The sequence below is a fragment of the Stegastes partitus genome, unplaced genomic scaffold (genome assembly GCF_000690725.1).
Source record: "Stegastes partitus isolate 25-593 unplaced genomic scaffold, Stegastes_partitus-1.0.2 Scaffold33, whole genome shotgun sequence".
NCBI classification, from domain to species: domain Eukaryota; kingdom Metazoa; phylum Chordata; class Actinopteri; family Pomacentridae; genus Stegastes; species Stegastes partitus.
This window is the reverse complement of record NW_007577764.1, coordinates 235,856-255,682: the sequence shown is the minus strand read 5'-3', so window position 1 is coordinate 255,682 and position 19,827 is coordinate 235,856. Positions and strand designations below refer to the sequence as shown.

General features: G+C 41.2%; 1 protein-coding gene across 1 annotated transcript; it reads right to left on the bottom strand.

Annotated features, from left to right (window-relative positions):
* Positions 1-10,246: 10,246 nt before the first annotated feature.
* Positions 10,247-17,003, bottom strand: hapln4 (hyaluronan and proteoglycan link protein 4). Its single transcript, XM_008300179.1, has 6 exons — positions 16,907-17,003; positions 14,666-14,855; positions 14,191-14,363; positions 13,939-14,054; positions 12,368-12,554; positions 10,247-10,638 (listed from the first exon to the last, which is right to left on the bottom strand). The coding sequence occupies exons 1-6, from the start codon at positions 17,001-17,003 to the stop codon at positions 10,247-10,249; spliced, it is 1,155 nt and encodes a 384-aa protein (XP_008298401.1).
* Positions 17,004-19,827: the final 2,824 nt, after the last annotated feature.

Here is a 19,827-nt window from a genome sequence, read left to right as displayed (position 1 = left end):
AACACCTTGTTTACATAGATAGACCTAAAATTTCAGAAAACCTTCATGTTGGTAGTCAGTTGGATATGTTTAGGCTGATATCGTTTAGTTAAAAGTTTGACTCCATTCACCTGTAGTCTCCTCTGAAACATCAAAATGTGTTTCCAGGTCTTGGAGAGCACTACTGCTGACATGTATAAAGCCTTTTGTGGCTCCAGATGGAGATGCTCCAAGTCCAGCCAAAGACTACACATCTGAAAAACAAAAAAACATCTGGGGTTAAAAAGTGCTAAGGTCACCAGACTGCTATTCTATAACCTGCTTCTCATTTTTGTATGATCCTAGCTGTGGGGTATGTTTGCTGCTGCTGGTATAACACACCCAACAGTCTGGCCAAACTCAAGTTGCATCATGGGTAATGTAGGCGCCAGGTTTTAATAACGTAAAAGACGATACTTCTAGTTTTGTAGCATTGATATCTTTCTTTCTTAAAAAAAAAAAAAAAAAAAATTCTGTTATAAAGGTGCAATACCGACTCAGTGAGCGTACTCTGAGTATTGGGGAAATACTTTATCTTTAGATCTCCTTTACTCTGTGCGAGTCCAAGCTGGACGTCAAGGTTATCGTTAAATGAAATATTAAATCAGAAACATAGAAGGTATATAGCTGCTAAAGTATTACTGCATCCACACAACAAGTCAAAAATATCTCAACAGTTTTGAGGGTCAGAAGTTTGAACTCTCTACGCCGGCTCCCTCCAGGAAGTCACTTGAGGTTCCTTAAAAAATGAAAGTGCACACAGGCCATGGAGTGAAATGTGGGCGTCGTTTGTGGTCGAGGTGAGATAAGGTTCTGCAGTTTGTGTACTTCTAGATCCATTCAATCCCTTCACTCCCCAGCAGGACAACAATAGCTCGCTGACCAGCCAATTTCTGCATGCCGGTGCCGGGCCTGATACCCGAGTCTCTCCTGCATTCCCCAGCATTCTGCATTCCAGATGTTTTTTTCAGCCTCTCCCCCTTCTTTCCGTCTTATCTTTCTGCTTTCATTTTATTCCCCCCCAAACCTCTTTCTTCCCACCTATCTCCCTTCCACACTTCTTATTCTCTGTGTTGCTTTCCCTGCTGCCTTTCACTCTGTCCTTCCCTCTGACTTTGTGTCTCCTTTCCTTCATCTCTTCCTAAAAGACTCACAAACACACATCCATCCATCCATCTAACCACACACACACACACACACACACACACACTCATTCGAACTGTTTCATTAACCTCCTGCTATTCTCTTTCAACCCATTCCGGGATAGTTGAAAGAACCCAGTGAGTTAACCAGTGTGACTCCCACTCTTGATGTGTGACAGCTCACACCAAAGAGGACAGCCAATGGAAAAGTTGGAGGCTGCACAGCAGTGAAACTAAAGCGCTGCTTTTTCTTTCAGCGGCATCTATAGATGACAGGGCAAACTCTCCCATTCATTAGCCGCGGTGCACTCCATTAGATGGTTAACACTTTCAATTAACTCAACTCGGCTGCCTGTTTAATATGCCCCTCACTCTGGGGGAAACCTCTCACAATTTGGCCAATTACCCATCTCCACAAACCAACTGCTTTCGATGCATAATATGTATCACCAGCAGCGGCGTGATCCAGCCGAATTACGCACAGAATGCATAAGGCATTAAGGGAGATCGTTTAGGGAGATGGGGTAATTTCTAAAGCTATTTCCCATGGGCTAAAGCTGTATGGATGTGCAGTCTGTTTGTGTGTTCAATCATAACAATGTTGAGGTCTGATGCAGAGTAAAACTTTAATCCTGAGGGGATAATCTCTCCGCGTTGGTTCGCTCTCATCTTAGCCTTGTAACGTACACGCTCGACAAATTAATCACATTCTCAGATATTTTTAGAGAAGGGATACACAGATTTAATGAAGACATCTGCTGGTAAAGCGTAGCGTGGCTCGATGTATGTAGAAAAAGCAACACCTCAAAACTCTGATTTAAGAACACATAAGAGGAGATATCTGGATTTCTCTTCTGCGAGACATTGTTCTGGAATGTAGGCAAACTATCTGGAGTCTGTTTTTTAAGCATTGAGAAGTTTAAACAACATAAATGTAGAAGTTTTGCAAATGATATGCATTTTAGATACACAAATAAACAGCTAGATGTTGGATTTTTTATTTGTATTTTTGTTAAACATACACTTGATTTCATTTGGATTATCTAGGAGTTGTATTTTCATTAACAAAGAAATGTCCCAAAGGGGAATAAAACAGTGTTGCTTTGAAGTAGACCACAAGATGGTGCTGATATCGGGGTGGAAAGAAGCAAGGAAGATGGGCAGCAAGACAGGTGATGCAGATGATGAGCCTGATTACTGAGTGATAAAAATTAACCTATTGGATGCTTTGTGCATGTTGGAAACACACATATATAAAGCAGCTTCACTCATCAGCTCTGTTATCACCTGCTGAAGGCCTAAGTTGAAAGGCTCTGGTCTGATTCGGACTATAGAAGTTGTGATATCTGTTTGCTTAGTTTAAAAACCACCAGCAGCAGCAGGACACGTTGAAGCTGAGGTGCTTCTCTGTTTTTATTTAGCAAACCCAGTGCTTTCTCCTTATTCCCCCAGATTTTTGTCATTAGTGACTCAAAGCTAGTTAAGCTGGCTGTCTGCTGAAGTTCAGAACAACCATTTTTAAGTCAGGTCTTCTCATTATCTTCTTTTTGCCCTATTATGTGAGAATCTGAGCCAGCACACCGTGGGCATACTGTAAGGCTGTACTCGGTAGATCTATGATGAGCATATATTTTATTAATAAATGTTCACAAAATTAAAAGCCCTGCACATCCGTGTAGGTGTTTTCACTTAGTGTCTAATTACACCTCTGATAAGGTTAAGGTGGAGGTGTGCGGAGGAATGAACCTTTTTTTTTTGGGCTGCAGACATTTTGACTTGTCGCAGAAGGGAAAGCAAAGGTGGAATTAATGATGGTTCTGTTCCATTAAAAGCTCCCAGAAAGTCATGACAGGGAACCAGCAGGCACGGAAGCAGGATCCCTAAGTGGAGTGCAGCTGGTATTATTACTAAATATTAATGGCGGTGCTTTCTCTGACAAGTCAGAATGTCTACTGTGGAATAAAAGGTCTGCAAGGTCGGTCACCAGAGTCTTTGGCTGTGCCTGAAATCATTCCCTGGGTGCTGTATGGTGGACTGTGTTTACCCTCTACTGTTCTATTTGAGTTTTTGTGCTGTCAAAGATGATGCAAAAATGACAAAGCTGGGTACAACACAGGGTCACTGGAGTCTTTTACATCATATTTATTGACATGTTGAGTACGACAGCATGGGTGCGACTAATAATATTAAATGTGGCTGCACTACAGGGTCAAGTTATTGTGCATGCGTGCTAACTGGACTACTGTCGCTAACTGGTTTCTCAAATAGAGAGGAACCATCATCAGTGGTATTAGTTGCACTTGTGACTAACAAGTGACAAAAGGCTCTTTGAGATGAACTGGGCCTCATCTGGAGAGCAGATGAGAGGAGGCGGCAGCAGCATGGGGTGTTAAAGGTTTGCAGTCAAAACAGTTTCCAGCAGCCTTCAGTCTCTGCAGGAGGTTGTAGACACACACTGATTTATTAAAATGTTGTCACACCCAGATTTCTGTTTGTACACAGTCTCCAATAGCTTTAATTATGACAGGGTAGTCTTTTAAAATGCTATACAGGCGGTCTGTGATCTCAGCTCACGCACTCTAAAAAGTCACTCACGACCTAATTAAATGCATGGTTGCCGGAAAAATTAATCAAAGTTATTGATTTAAGTAAACCTTTTAAGTTGCAAACATTATTTTGATGAGTTGTCTTGACATAATGATGTGTGGAAATGCATCATCTTAATATTGTGTAATTGAAACTCAATTTTCTGTTCATTGATTTGACACTAGATTCAAGTTGCACTAATCGAATGAAACTGGGTTGATAACTTAGTTTTACGTGACCATGAGCTCAAGATTTTAAGTCATTTCCTTTACCCTAAAATTACAAGAAAGGAAAGTTTCCACTGGTTAAGACTGTGAGTTAGAGAAACTGTAGGTTGAACAATACGAAGGACATTTTAAAGCAATATGCAAACAACCTAAATAACCTGTGATGTGATTAGATTAAAATTGGCCTTCAGACTAGACACTACGTTGGGTGGACACCAAACACTCCATCCCCATTGTGAAGCATGATGGTGGCAGCATCATGATGAGGGCTTCTTGGTAGCAGACTGTAAAAGGATTGTAAATCCAGATGGTACAATGAATGCAACTTAATGCAGTCTGCCTGAGAACTGTGATTTGGGAGATTTGTTTTTCAGCAAGACAATGGCATCAAGGAAATGGTTTCAAGACAACAAGATGATTGTTCTGGAGTGGCCAAGTCAGAACTCAGACCTTTGTCCCATTGAAAATTTGTAGCAGGCTGAGTTTAAGCAGTTTTGCACATAAGAATGAGGTAAAATTGCAGTTTCAGGATGTGCAAGGCTGATTAAGACTTATTCACACAGGCTTAATGCTCTTATTTTGGCTACTAAATACTAACTTGAAGGGGGTGAATATTTATGTAATCACTTATTTTACATTTTACAATTTTAATTAACTGACATTACTTTGTAGAAAGCCAACCCAGCAAGGCAACCCAGCAGACTTAGGGCGAAGGCAGGGGACACCCTGGACAGGTCGTCAGTCTATCGCAGGGCCACACTTAGAGACAGACAACCAAGCATACTCACAGTCACAACTACGGACAATTTAGAATCACCAATTAACCTCAACATGTTTTTGGACTTTGTGGGAGGAAGCCAGAGAACCCAGAGAGAACCCACAGTGCACGGGGAGAACATGCAAACTCCACGTAGAAAGGTTCCAGTCCCCCACCGGGACGCGAACCGGCAACCTTCTTGCTGCGAGGCAACAGTGCTAACCAACAGTGCCACCTTGCAACCCTGTGTTTGAGTCTTTTTTGGTAGATTCTTTTCAGAAATAGCCATATTGTATTGACAAATATTTGATGTTAAAGGAGAAAACATCCAAGGTGGTGAATATTTTTTGTACCACTGGAAATTGTCCACTAGGAAGGAACGCTATCAGGAGAATCAGAATGATATCAATCAGTCTGTGCAGGGATAATGAGCCTTAAGTGCAAACACCTGTGAGATGCACCCACAGCATTTGCAGGGCCTTCAAATTCATTCCTATCACTATATTGTCGTGCTATTGTTTCATTTTGTTCCTTGTGTCATTTTTTTTTGTCATTTGACCCCTCCCTTCTGCCTCTATCTCAGTCCTGACCTCTGTCACAGGCTGATAAATGAGAGCCACCGCCGTCCCGTCCCTCTGTATTTATTGTGTGGCAGTTCTCTGTTGTTATAGGGTCACCTAATTTCGTTTCATGCTCACAAGAAAAGGCGAGGATAAGGAGGCCTGACGAAATGAAGACAGCACTGTCATCTTCTGAGCAAACTAGTTTGAAGGGTTCAGTCGCTTTTCTACAGTGCCTGTGTCATTGTGCCATCCTTCTAACCGTCTGTTCTTTCTGTCTTCATGTCAAATGTTTATTGAATAAAGGGACCGTTAGGACGCTTCTATCGAGCTTTAATGTTCTGTCTCATGAGGACTTTCAGCTCGTTCGCCTTTTGAGATCAGCATCTGTGGACTCTGTTGGTTTCTTTGAGTTCTCAGCTGGTCTGATGTGTGTCTACTATCGCTGTTAATTTTCTTGTTAATGAAACGATGAAATGAAAAGAATATGCCTCATTTCCGCTTACCAAAGAGCTGGCTGGCAAAATGTAAAGCACTGACTTCGATTCACAATGACCTTACTCTTATATAAGACGGAGCTTGCAGTTTAAATGCCGTGCAATTTAAATTTTAAATGCGTTAACATTGCAACATGCATCCAGATGATGTTAAAAGTATCAGAGTTACTTCAGTACTAAAATGCAGAAAAAGTAGTCCCCCATAAATTATAAATGTTATAATGCATCGAGTAGGACTTTGCTTATTAATTTAGTGGTTGTGACTCTAATTTCACACAGTCGTACAAACTAATGGGGCTGGAGGGAGCAAATCCTTATAATCATCAACTTTGATCATGGAGGTCATCTCAGAGCCTTTTTCTTGTTCTTACAACCTTTAACAAGCAGCACAAAAGGCGTCAATTTGCCGTTAACACACGATTATTTTTTATTTATTTATTTTTACAGCTTAAGTTCGTAGCTCACAGCATTTGTTTCCTGGTGTTGGACTTGCCATGAACTTGACTTAATTAGATACTAGCAGTTGCTATGACGATGACATGGTTTGTTCTGCTGTGTTGGCGCAACACCAACATGCTCCCACTCAGAGTCGCGTTCGCTGCTCAGCAGTTTCTCTCTCTGGCAAACACTCAGATGGATGTGAGGCAGAGAGAAGCACATATACTCCAGAATGAAACATTCATTATCTATCCAACTGTGAAACTTTCTCATATAAGTGATTTATTATTAATATTGATTTACAAAAAAAATGTCCCAAGACACATTAGGGATCTTAAGTCTCAGGTGACATATACACCGACCAGCCACAGGATTAAAATGATAAATATTGTGTAGGTCCCTGTTGTGGCAGATGCTTGATCAGATTGAGTAGATTGAGATCTGAGGAATCTCAAGACCAAGAAAAAGTAAAATTTCTTTAAAAAGGACATTTAAAAGCAACAGGTGTTGAACCAAAGTGCTGTTCAGTTTTTAATAATAAAACACAATGCCTGAAAGACAATGCTAAATATAATTGTTATTGAAACAACACTGGAATAGATGAAGTGAGGTTGTCAGGCTGTGCTAGAATCAAACACCAACAAAAGGAGGTGGGTCTTGTGCAGCGATTTAGAAGTTATTAATGTCTGAGCAGTTCTCAGATGGAAAGATAAACTGTTCCAGATATTCGGAGCAGCTATCGTGAAGGCTTGATCGCCTCTATTTTTGAGTCTAAATCTTGGAACACCCAGGAGCATCTGGCTGGTCAACGAGTGTAGGAGTTCTGCTAAGCAAATAGTGCCAACTCATTTAAAACTTTAAAAAACAAACAATAAAATCAATCCTGAAGTGGACAGGAAACCAGTGATGGAAGCCAATACTGGAGTTGAGTGATCATGGTTTCTTTTTTTCTCTTCAGAGAACCAGCTGCAGACTCTGAAGGGATGACATCTCTACACCCACATACATACATTTATAATGGTCTAGCCACATGGTAATAAAAACATGAATAACTTTTTCGAAGTCGTTAAAAGGAAGATAAGGCTTCACCTCAGCTACAAGTCTCAAATTTAACAAAGCTGTTGTTTTGACCACGGAGCTGTCAACGCCTTTACTCCTAATGGTGTTCCTCGAGCAGTTCTTCAGCAGTTTTTTGGGGTGTCGTGAGGCGCATTGCCACTGGGGCTGCCTCCGTTGCTGATAGAGAGGTGTGCTTTGTCTGGAACAACGTGGATGGTGTACTATTGGTGCAGAATACATCGATAGGGGTTCTTTGGCATTTCATGTTCTGGCCTTTAGGTGGCGCTATGGGGTTGCTGTGGTAACAATGTATTGGGTTGTGCATTTGTATGCAACTGCATTTCAAGAAACCATCAGTTTAGTAAATACCAGTCTGTCTTGTTTTTCAGAAAGGTAATTCAAATTACCTGTATCTCAGTCACACACAGCGATGGTTATTTGCCAAATCGACATAAAAGCCAAGACCCAAGGCTTCCCAACAGAACGTTGCATTGTGACAAGATGATCAAAGTTATTCACTCCACCTGTCAGTGGTTTTTATGTTGCAGCTGATTGATGTGTACATGCGTCCTCTACATTCACCTTTTTAAAGACAGAGAATGATGAACCTCAGGTAGGTTTTACTATCATTTTACTGCATGGCTGACATTATCTGATTACTGGTCATCAGTCAGTTGCTCCACCACGTTGATGTGGACTGAAACCAGTATTAGATGGAAATTTAGTGCAGACATTCATTGTGTGCCAAACAATTAACTTTGGTGATCCTCTGCCTTTTCCTCTAGCACCACCATGAGGCTGACAATTTAGTTTTTTAGTGAAATGTCATGACAACTCTTCTATAGATTTAAATAAAACTGGGTACTAAAAGTCATGCTCTTCTCATGACAAACTATGATAATTTATGTGATTACTTAACTGTTAGTCTGTCGCCATTTTTAGAACCAGTCTGCTTCGTTTTATGGCCAAGTATCTGTAAAGTAATGAGCTTCCCATAGCTGTACTTTGTGTTTAGTGCTGGTAAATAAGAGTGTGAGAATATGAGTGTCTGTATTCCTGGCACAAAGTCAAGCATGTTTCTGGTGATTGTTGAACTTGCCAAGGTTGCCCCTTGTTCATAAACCTGTTTGTGACGGTTTGGCAACTTAAGAGTCTTTTCTCTGCTTTTTGCAGATGATGTGGTTCTGTTTGCTTCATCAGGTTGTGACCTTCAGCGGGGTGTTTTGCAGACTGAACACCTCCAACTCTGAAGCCATGGTTTTCTGCCAGAAACTGGTGGATCACTCCATCTGAGTTGGAGGTGAGTTGGCGCCTCAAGCAAAGGAGTATCTTGAAATCTTGATGGGAAAATGAAACGTGAGATGGACAGATGAATTGGGGTTGTAATGTGCAGTAATGTGGGTGTGTGTCTACATTTCTACATTCTAGCCCTCACTTATGGCCCTGAGCTCTGACCAAAAGAATGGGATTGTTAATGCAAGTAGCTGAAATGGGTTTCTTATAAAGGATGGCTGGGTTCAGCCTCATAGATAGTGTGAGAAGATCTGACGTCAGGGGAGAGTTAGATTTAGAGTCGCTGCTCCTTCTCATCAAAAGGTGGCAGCTCAGGTGGTTCAGGCATATGATTAGGATTCCTTTGGTGTACCTTCCACATTAGAGGTTTTCCAAGCAAGTTCCAACTGGCGGGAGACCCTGAGGTAGACCCAAAAACTCACTGGAGGGAATACATATCTCATCTGGCCTGGGAACACCTTGGGATCTTCCAGAAGGAACTGGTGAATATTGCTTTGGAGAGGAACACCAGGATCGCCCTGTTTGGAAGATGATGGATGGATGGATGGATGGATGGATGGATGGATGCTAACAGCCTTTGATGGTAAATGATGAATATTCACCTGTTACCATAAGTAGAATTACAGATCTTGCCGGCATAACATGGCGTTACTCAAACTTGTCACCTAAATTAAGACAGATCTCTTCATTTAGAAAAAAAAAATTGCACTGAAACACATGTTCTTCATATCAACAATGTCAGGATTTTTATTTTCTTCTAGAAGATCCATCCATTCAGTAATTGCAAACATACTCTGTAATAAAGGTCTCTGCATGTCGCATTGACAATTGTGCAATTGGTGGCTTAGATACCTTATAAATGCAGTATGCGAGGTAAATAGCAATTATTGTAGCTTGGTATTTTTGCTAGTTCAGCCCCAGCAACTACTCTCAGCCAAATGACTCATGCTTGCTTAGGATTCTACCATAAAATAAAGCTCCATGTATTTAAAGTGCAATTATTATTTTAATGCTACTGCAATATTAACTAGTTGGCCTGTTCAGCTCTGATGATGAGATTGCCAGGTCTTAGTTAATGAGAAAAATGACGCGCGTTGTGCCAAAGGGCTGCTAACCAGGCATGGCACCCAGATACAGGCAGTTACACTTGGTACAATCCAAACTTACAGGGCATCTTGGATTTTTTCCATACAGCCAGGCAGATCATCCCATCTCAGTCAGTAATGAATGTTTTCACCCTGGCACAGGGATGGATTCTGGCTCAGGCTGCAGCTCAGTGCTCAGGAGTCGCACAGGGGCCAAAATATGATTCACACACACATGTAAACAAGAATATTCATGGCAGACTCTCTGATCTGATGTGTGCCTGAGTGATGATCAAGCTGCTGTTGAATCTTTCAGTTTTCAGGCGACAGATGTGCTAACATACTCGCTTACTTGCTCCTTAAGATGATTGACTGACTGGAGACGAAAAGGAAAATCACCCTAATAAAGATGTCACCCTTAATTTTACACAGCCTCGCTTCTTCTCTCTGGCAAATCTGCAAATGAGTACATCTTGTCTGTGAGTGTTTTACTTTAAAAGCGATGAATGGAGTCTGGCTGCTAGGCGACAGTTGCAGTCAAATCTAAAATTGCATCCCCCCCTCCTGTTCTCAGTCTTTTTACTTTAAATCACCCTTGTGGCATTCATGGGGATGCTGTTGCTGCTCTTCCTCCTTGACAGACTATCTGCAGGGCTTTTTGTCATTCCAGTACCACCTGCGGTTTCGTCCTTGTTCTCGCGGAAGCAGTAGACCCCATAGAGGCGGAATTTTTTATCAGGGAAGCCCAGGTGTCGGACTCCTGGCTGGGATCCTCCACAGCGAGAACGGGGGTTGACTATGGGGTACCGGATGCTGCCGTCCTCCAGCCAGCCGGCTTCACAGCGGTCCAGAAGCTGAAACTTCCACGCTGCGTACAGCTGACCCACTTTGGCCACCACCGAACCATCTCGAATGCATGCCTTCATCGCCTCCGCATAGTTCACCTTCTTAAAGCGTTTGAGGAAGTACACTTTGCCTGCGGGGAAATATAGAGAGGGAGGAAAGGAGATGGTGTTTGTTGTAAGAACATGTGAAAAGGTGAAAAAAAAACATTGCGAGTGCATTGTTCAGGAGGGCAAAAGGGAAGGGAATGAGAGAGAGAGAAGCCCCAGAGACAAGCCGAGCCCCGAGGGTAGATATTCTCAGTTTTTCTGGCCTCTGTGCCTGATTGTGTTCAGAATATCAAATCATTCCAACAACCGGCCGGGCAGCTACTCAAAATTGAAAGGCAATAGTGTGTCAGCGGACAGAACTCTAACTCAGAATTACTCTTTAAACGCTTCAATTTTTGCTTTCATCTCACCTCTGGGGAGACTTTTTCGCCTGGCAGTGTTAAAGAAATTGGTATCCTGATTGGGTAAATTGTTTGAACTGAGATGAATCAAAAGGTAGTTTTCTCCAAAGAAAGAAGCAAAGAATAAAGAACCTAACTAAGAATAAAGGGCTGCCGGTTTCTCCAAGCAACTGTTTATGAAAATCATGTCAGCAACCTCAGCTCTGCACTTGGCTCAGCTATTGATTTTGTGCTTGTTTATGTGACTGGTGGCTATTAGAGAGGCAGAATATTGTCTCATATTCCCCCAGGGGACGTTCAGTAAATACCTTCCAGCTGGCCTGAGACACAGCATCGGTCAAGACCACTGCTGAAACCTCCTGCCCACAACAGACTGTCCACAGTAATTAACACACAGGGGAAGCTATGAGCAATCGTTTAAGGTTTCTGTCATGCTACCTTTTTCTCGCTGAGGAAAGGCTCTGGTTCTTTTGTCCCAGTTTCGGATATCCCAAAACAGTTGATGCAAATGACAAGCACTGACTTTTAATCTAAGTCATATAGTGTTTGCATACTATGTGGAATGCATGAAGCGGTTTTAATGGTCTTTCAAACCTCAAAGGGGAGTATGCAGAGTTTCAGCCATGTTTTATGAAAATATGTTTTATGAATGTTGTCGGGTTTTCTTTTTAAAGTAATACTTCAACAGTTTGAGATACACTCATTCACTTTCTTCCTGACAGACAGATGTAAAGATTGACTCTCGGGCATGTTACACATGATTTGTTGAATTTGTGCAAAAACTGAAAACAATTCACAGAACTGTCTATTTCTTGCATGAGACAAACAAAAAGATATTGAGTTTTATTTAGTGAGCTTTAGAAATGCTACTTGGTCGATTCAGTTTTCCTCCAGCTACTTGGCAAAGATAGCCAGCTGCTGGTTGCCATTAAGCAGAAATGTAGTGCATAAAACTAATGCAGATCCCTACTTTCCCGAGTTTATTTGGGCTTATAAACCTGAAGGTGGCGTGTGCTGACTCTCTGCGGGAATGTGATGTAAATCAAAGAGCTGGGAGATGAAAGGCGATGCTCGGCGCCCAGAGGACACTGTGGCCCAAGCAGGGCTGAATCAACATAGCCTGATTTAAATCCAGTGGCCTTAGGCCTGTAAGATCACAGGCACAGATCAGAGACTTGGGCCTCATTTCCCCCCAGTCCTACACTCATAATATGTCCTCTTTCTATACAGTGGCACAAAAAATCCAGCTCTGCCAGTGTTTTGTTTTCCTTTCAGTCAAGAGCCAAAGATGCAGGATACCGGGTTGGATGTTCGTTTTTACTGGACCACAAAGTGTCGATGGTTTTCAGATACACGCGTGCATGTGCACACATCTGCAGCCGCCAGCCTACGTATCTCTTCTGTTTCTCACCATTGAGCTTGGAAGTGAAGCAGAAAGCATCATAGCGCTCATCCTCCTTGTGCCTGTAGCCATAGTTACGGACACCAGCCGGGGTGTCCTTGCGGCCGCACTGATCTCTGGGATGAGAGATAGGGTACTGGACTGAGCCGTCCTCCAGCCATCCAGCATTACACCAGTCCAGTCCTTCCAGCCAGGCCTGTGGAGGAAGATAATGTGGGTTAGTGGGTCATACAGGAGGATTAAAGACATTATTAAGAGGAGAAAGAATTAGTTTTTATCTCCTCTGACATAACTACATTACTCTTGACTTTACCACCTTTTAGATTCGGAGAACCGGCCTGCGGTAAAATTTTTGATCGAGTCATATACATACTCTTTAAAAGTTTATGGTTGAGGACTGCAGCAAGAAAATGTTGTGTTACGACTAAAAGAGTGGCGGATAAATGAAAGTGCTATTGAAGGCCAGTGATGTGTGATGTGTATCCCAGTTTTTCTTAACACCTAAGCAGCTTCTAGGTGTTTGTTTTTTGGCTTCTATCACATTTTTACTCACTGTGGGCTCATTTTCTTTACTGCCATATAAAGTCCTGCACTCTCATGGAAATGGCCCAACCATGGCTAGAAGTAGAGAGAACTCTAGTAGTGCAGTATGATGCAGTTATAATGCCATAAATCATAATAAAAGAAAAACTGAAGCTGGATGTATTTAATAAGTTATTTTACAAATATTAAAAAAGGCCAGAATAACCATGTGCAATACGTTTTCCGAGTGTCTCTAGATGTTAGCAGTATTGTTAAAAAGTGGCTTTACATACTACAAATATTGTACTGCTAACATTTTTAATTTGTTTCCTTCTATCTGTCTCTTATCTTTTCCTTGTAAACACAGCCTGCAGTTCAACATAGTTCAGCTGCAAAATCCCTGAGTTTTTGTCCTGTGGCTGTTGGTTAGAGTTATATCTTGAAACAATATCTTCCCTCTTCATTTTTTTTTGGCAGATCTTTTAAGGATTTTGATAAAATATCACAGTTTTAAGTTTAGATGTGGTTACATTTTCTGATGAAATGACATGTCACGGGCTGCAGGGTGGCCGGTGGGGACACCGGAATCTTTCTGCGTGGAGTTTACATGTTCTCCCTGTGCAGCGTGGGTTCTCTCCGGGTTCTCCAGCTTCCTCCCACACAGTCCAAAAACATGTTGAGGTTAATTGGTGATTCTAAATTGTTCATAGGTGTGAATGTGAGTGTGCTTGGTTGTCTGTCTCTAAGTGTAGCCCTGCGATAGACTGGCGACCTGTCCAGGGTGTCCCCTGTCTTCACCCTGAGTCAGCTGGGATAGGCTCCAGCCCCCCCGCGACCCTAGTGAGGATTAAGCGGTGTATAGATAATGGATGGATGGATGGATGACATGTCACACAAGAAGATCCTTGAAAAGTTGAAAACCAGACGAGTCTTTCTATTTTTACAGTTTCTGGCTTGAACAAATTCTCTTATTTTGGCATTTTTAAAATGATTTTTAAAGGGGTCTAGCAGGTTAATTTGCCTTGAACAGGAGAGACTGTCCACATGTGTGAACTCACCTTGTGCAGTTGAGAATGAGAAGCCAGGATGGCGTCCTGCTGCTTGCACACATCCTCAGCCTGGTGGTAGTTGAGCTTGTAGCGCCCATCACGGGGGTAATAGGGAAAGACCACTCCTGCAGGTGACAGAACCGGATCAACTACTGAGTGAAAGGCAGTACAGTTATAAATCATCTTTAGCCAAGAATGTATGCAGTGCAAGAGCCTGATGAGCCTCAGAAACAAAATTTCAACAAAACCCTTGTTCCTGACCTTCTAAGTCAAGGTTGACAAATCCTGTATCGTCCTCCATGTCATTAGTGACCTCACACTCGTAGCGTCCGTAGTCCTCCAGCGTGACATTTTGGATGATGACTGAAGCGTCACCAGGTCCTGCCTGCTCCAAAAACACTCGGCCTCGGTATGATCCAAACACCCGCTGCTGCCTGGAGAGATTTCATGCACACTTCTGTCCCTTAAAAACAGTGGCTGTAAGCAAAATTATTGAGAACTCCTAAAAAAAAAAATCACACAAAACTCATTTAATTTTAATTATTTCTCAGTGCGGTAATGAAAACACTTACAAAAAAGTAGTATGGTTTCAAAATGTTTGGGAAAAATAATGCAATAAACATCACTGAATTCAAATCAGCCAATCGAATCAATTACCCACAACTGAGAAACATTCAAATCGATTGCAACAGTGGTTAAAGATAGATTGACTGAGAAGTGAAGATGCAGAATTTGCCTTCCGAGTGCCACAAAGACGTCCTCAAACTGCAGCGCATCTGTCACTTTGGTCCATTTAATCCGAATGCGAGCGGGATCAGTGTTCTCGGGCTCATGATGGAATCTGCAGGGCAGAGTGATGGAGCCACCGCGATGTGTCACCACCTTACCGGGAGCTGTCTGCACAATCACAGCTCCGGTGTCATCCTCTGAGGGAAGGATTGATGTTGAGATATTTGACACAGCACTGCAACCAGAAATCTGCATTCTGAGTTATGCAATCTTGTTAAATTAAGAGTAAATAACACTAAATGTGATAAATATGAGCGGATAAGTGCATAAGAAATCCTCCATTATCATGCAAATACTGTATGTGCAGTCTAGTCCTTGTAATGGTGTTTGCAATCACCCTTGACATTGCCAATACTTGTAGCTCTAATTGTAAAATTCAATCTTTGATTGTCTTTGTGAAGCATATCGCAGTGAGACGCCTGCAAAATTGAATCAGCGGCAGCTAATAAAGCGTGAGCTGTTTACTTGCGCTGTCACATTAGTGCCTGAACAATCCAGCATATCAACAGCAGTGAATGTTTTTCTTTTCTTTTTTTTGTTCTTTTTTTTCCCACAACAAAAGGGTCCAGTGTGCAGCATACTCACTCCCCTGCCTGGACCTATCATCAGATTATCCACTTCAAAATTCGAACCTCTGCAGAGAGCGATTCGCCAAAATGACCCAAGACTAATGGCAGCCACGCTCCTCTTCATCCAAATGGATAATAACAAGGCCTGCTTTGCATTTTTGGCAGACGTTTGCTCAGATGCTGTTTGGGTGTGAGCGTGCGCCTCGGCAACCAAAAGAGTGCAACAAGTGTGGCGTAAACATTTAAAACCTTTAATGAGCCACTGCAAGAGGGTTTCTGCTATGTTGTGACCAGATAAAGGCACCTATAATTATCCATGCCAGCCAGCAATTAGTCCTGTCACTGCTTAGTGCTCTCTGCAAAGTTGTTTATCACCATCAGACGTGAAAGCATCAAGTGGTGTTTAATCAAAACTTTGAACACATTAGTTTCCGACGCTGGAGGGTTGCAGTGTGCCGATTTCAAGACGAGCTTCGCCACGTTAACGTTTTATGAAGGTTTAGAGACGTGACAGGCAGATGGGGAGGGTTTATGTCCTCCTGGTTACTCTGGGTTAGTGCTGACGTCTCTTGCACTTTTCATTTTATGAACTCAGCATCATATGAAAAGTCGTTTCTTTCACTTTTATGCTTCCGAGTCGTTTCAGTGATATATTGTACTGCGCTGTCCCTGTATCTGTACTTATTAGCTTCTTCTTCTGCAAAGCATCTGTTGTTTGTCAATATTTCACATCCAAAACCTAATAAAAGCTTAAAATCTGAACAGTAAATGTCATGTAAAAATATAGTATAGCTTAAACTACTCAACCATATCGATCATTTACAAGTTTTATAATAAGATCTATTGGGACCCTGCCTATTGGGCGGCTCAATCACTTGAGAATCTTCTATTAGACAAACAACTACATCCACTTTAACCTTTACAAAAAAAATACCTGAAAGTCATTTCCTTTTTTAATTATTTCTCTGTGGGTTCATGAAAACACTTAGCAAAAGTTAATAGGATTTTAGAATGTGGGGGAAACAGTGCAATGGATAGCAGTGAATGAAAATCAACCAATCAAATTAGTTCTCATTGGTTTCGGTCTTAACCTTTCTGCACTTTTCATTTTAGAAACTTAACCATACCATTATATGAAAACTAGTTTCTTTTATTTTTATGCTACCACATGCTCCTGACTCTTCAGTGTGATTTACTCTTTGTTTCAATTACTTATTAGCTTCTTATTCTCCAAAGTAACTGTAATTTCACACAAAAAAAAACTATAAAAAGCCTAAATATATATAGTAAATGTCTGAAACTGTGATGTTGCTGTTGAACTACCCAACCATATAAACCATTTACAAGATTTAGTAAAAGATCTGGGACAAAATATTAGGACCATATCTACTGGACAGCTCAATCACGAACAAATACATCTCTTTTAGCCTTTACACTGCAGATAATAAAGGCAGTCATGTCTCTAGAAGGTCAGTAGCTTAACTCCTGATGCACATCAAGTGAGTAACATTCTCACCATATCTACATATCTTTTATGTGCAGATTCCAGCTCAGATCAGTGAACACAAAGACCTCGTGGCTCTACCGATGTGCAGCTTTCAAGAATAGAGCGTCCTTACCCAGAACATGCACCACTTTCCTCCTTCCCTTGTCTGTGTCAGCGGACAGGCAGGACACTGTCAGGGCAGAGGTGAGGATGAACACCGCAAAGGACATTTTCCCAAAGATCAGAGGTCGAAGCTGCCTGGAGAACTGCAGGAAAGGACAGATATCAGAGAAATAGAAGAATTACAGGCTCCCCTAAAGCTGGGGGGAAAAAAGGTGAATAGCAGACGAAATAACAAGTACAACAGCTTGACATCTTCAGGTGTTGGAAAATACTATAAATAACGTAACAGCCAGAACAACTGTGGCATTACAATTCTTGGGGTTCTCACTGTATGTACAACACAATGAATTAAATAGCAGACTATAACCACACACATAGTTTAAGCCATGCAACTTGGCCAACATCTGCATTTGGATTTCAAGTCAAGTGTTTCCGTTCTGGGCAGTGAAGCTGGTCAGCAAACAGTTGCAGACAACTGATTACTTTGGGTTTTACGAAGAAAGTATAGTTCGCTGACTTGACTGTGTTTGGTTTGTGAGAGAGCCGTGGCTATAAAATAACCAAGCAGCCTGCTGCATACAGTAGCTTTAGCTGTGAGTCACAGCACAGCATGAAAAGCAGAGATAGCCCCTCACAGGACAGTGTAAACTTAAAGCTTGTTTGGCAGTTTTTGTTTTAGCTGTAGTGTTGAATGTCTGCAGTGAAAGATTTGGAAAGTTTTGATGGGGAGAGGGGGGCAGACTTGCATCAGTGGAGACCAATTAGTAAAGAAAATGGCTGTATGAGGCCATGAATAACACAAAATCATCACAATTACTTAAGAAAAATGGCAAACTTAGTGTCCGTGGTGCTTATGGTACACGTCAGACTTATGTAAAGGCTGTTATTAGCAGTGTCCTTGGACTGGGACCCAAAAATAATAATAATTTGCTGGAGTTCTTCTTGGATGTTACTGCTGCTCGTTATGGGAGAGTGCAAACAGCCATACAGTTCCAGATGTGTGTGTGTTTTGACCCAGTATGACAGACCAGCTGCATCACATGGATCCCCGGCTGGTTGCAGGAGATACTTTCTGCAAAAATACATCTTTCAACACATGCTGGGATCCATAGGTTTTTATTCCGCTTCACTGTCAGAGGAATAAAACCATCGCAACAGCAAAATAAAGGAGCCAAGTGCTGCTTCTGGATGCTAGAAGTCTGCACTGTCAGTGTCACATGCCAATAATCGCATCCTATGAAGCAGCGCTGCAGCAGCACATAAAGTCTGAGCATGTATTCAGGCCCCAGTGAAGCAGAGTTACCAAAGCAGTAGCTATTTTACATGCACATTGCACACCATAAACAGCCCTGCTGCATCATTTCTCTCAAGGTTAGTCCAATGATCATCCCTGCAGTTCTCATGCAGCACACAGAGCTGCAGAGGCACACGCTATCCGAGCACAGAAGTGATTTGAACTTACCATGGCTATCTCAACAGGATTAATGCCTGGATGAAGCAGATGTGCCGCTGTGAAGCGTTTAACTCCTCAGCCAGGCTAAACGTTGCTCTGCAGCAGCACTCACCTCCCTCTACCCCCCTCTCTCTCTCTGTTTCCAGTCCCATCGCTGCTCTCTCGCACTGCAGGGGAACCACCGGTGTTTGTGGGTCCCGCAGTCCTCCTGTGACGCAGCACTTATTTGCTGAGGATAAGCTCATATCTTTACTGTGCATCACTGAAGCCCATCAGAGAGTCACTTATTGCTTCGACTGGTGCAGAGTTTGCTTCAGTTCATCTTGTTAACTTTGAAGGACAATGAGATAATGGAAGCTACAGTATTGAAACTATGACTGCAGATGAAGATTGATCCTTTTATTCAAGACAAATCAAATTCACCCAAACAACTTTATGGCTGAGATAGAATAAGAAAATTCAGAATGAATGCACTTTCAGCTTTAACTTTAATGGTGCAGTAGTTAACATGCATGAATAATAGCAGTGATGTAATAGGAATGCTGTATGCATCTTATTATCATGAACCATGTGGATTCCATTATTAGGAAGTGACTAATGTATTTACATTAATGTTAAGGTTTATTACAGTACAAATGACTGCTTTGGGTTTGTACGCATTAACTGGACTCACACTGTTAAAAAAATGATGATAAATAAAAAATATGTTTATTAATTAAATAAATAAAATTTTTAAATATCTGTAGCAAAAATCAGTAAAAAAAAAAAACCTTCAACAACGATGCCACTTACAATATGTTAAACGTTGGAATGCTGCATTCTGCAACTTTTAAAAAATTGCTAAAATGGTGAAAATAACAGCAAATAAACCATCTTTAAAATAATAATATTTGTTAGCTGATTTAAATACAGCACTTTTAAGTTCACACATTGTAAAAGAACAAATTACTATTGTGCTGTTGTATTTAGAATTTAGCAAAACAGGGAAAATCTGTAAAAAAAACAGTAAAAAAATCTATTTTCTTTCAAATGACAGCAAATATATGCCACACAATTATATTTTTTGCTGATAATATATACAAAAAAAGTGTAATTAAAAAAAAAAAAAAAACATACAAGAGCAAATTTGTAAAAGTACAAAATTATTTCGTTTTATCTTGTTGTTTTTTTTAAGGTTAACAATGAAGTGAATACTTTTTCCTGTAGTTTCACTAATTACTATGTGTATATTAACAAAGCGAGGAAAACAATAGTAATTTGTTCAAAAATATTATTGTTTTTTTTTTTTAAAAATCTGCCAAAAAAAAACATTTGGTGTTTTTTGTTTGTTTGTTTTTACAGTTCAGGGTGAATTTGTGCTGAAAATCTGAGATTTAGCTTCAGGTCTTTCCAATTACTGTGGACAGTCATAGAAAGGAACTGTGTCAGTAAATGGTCAAGGAGCTCTCATAGAAGCACAGTTTTTGCTTGTGTAGCCC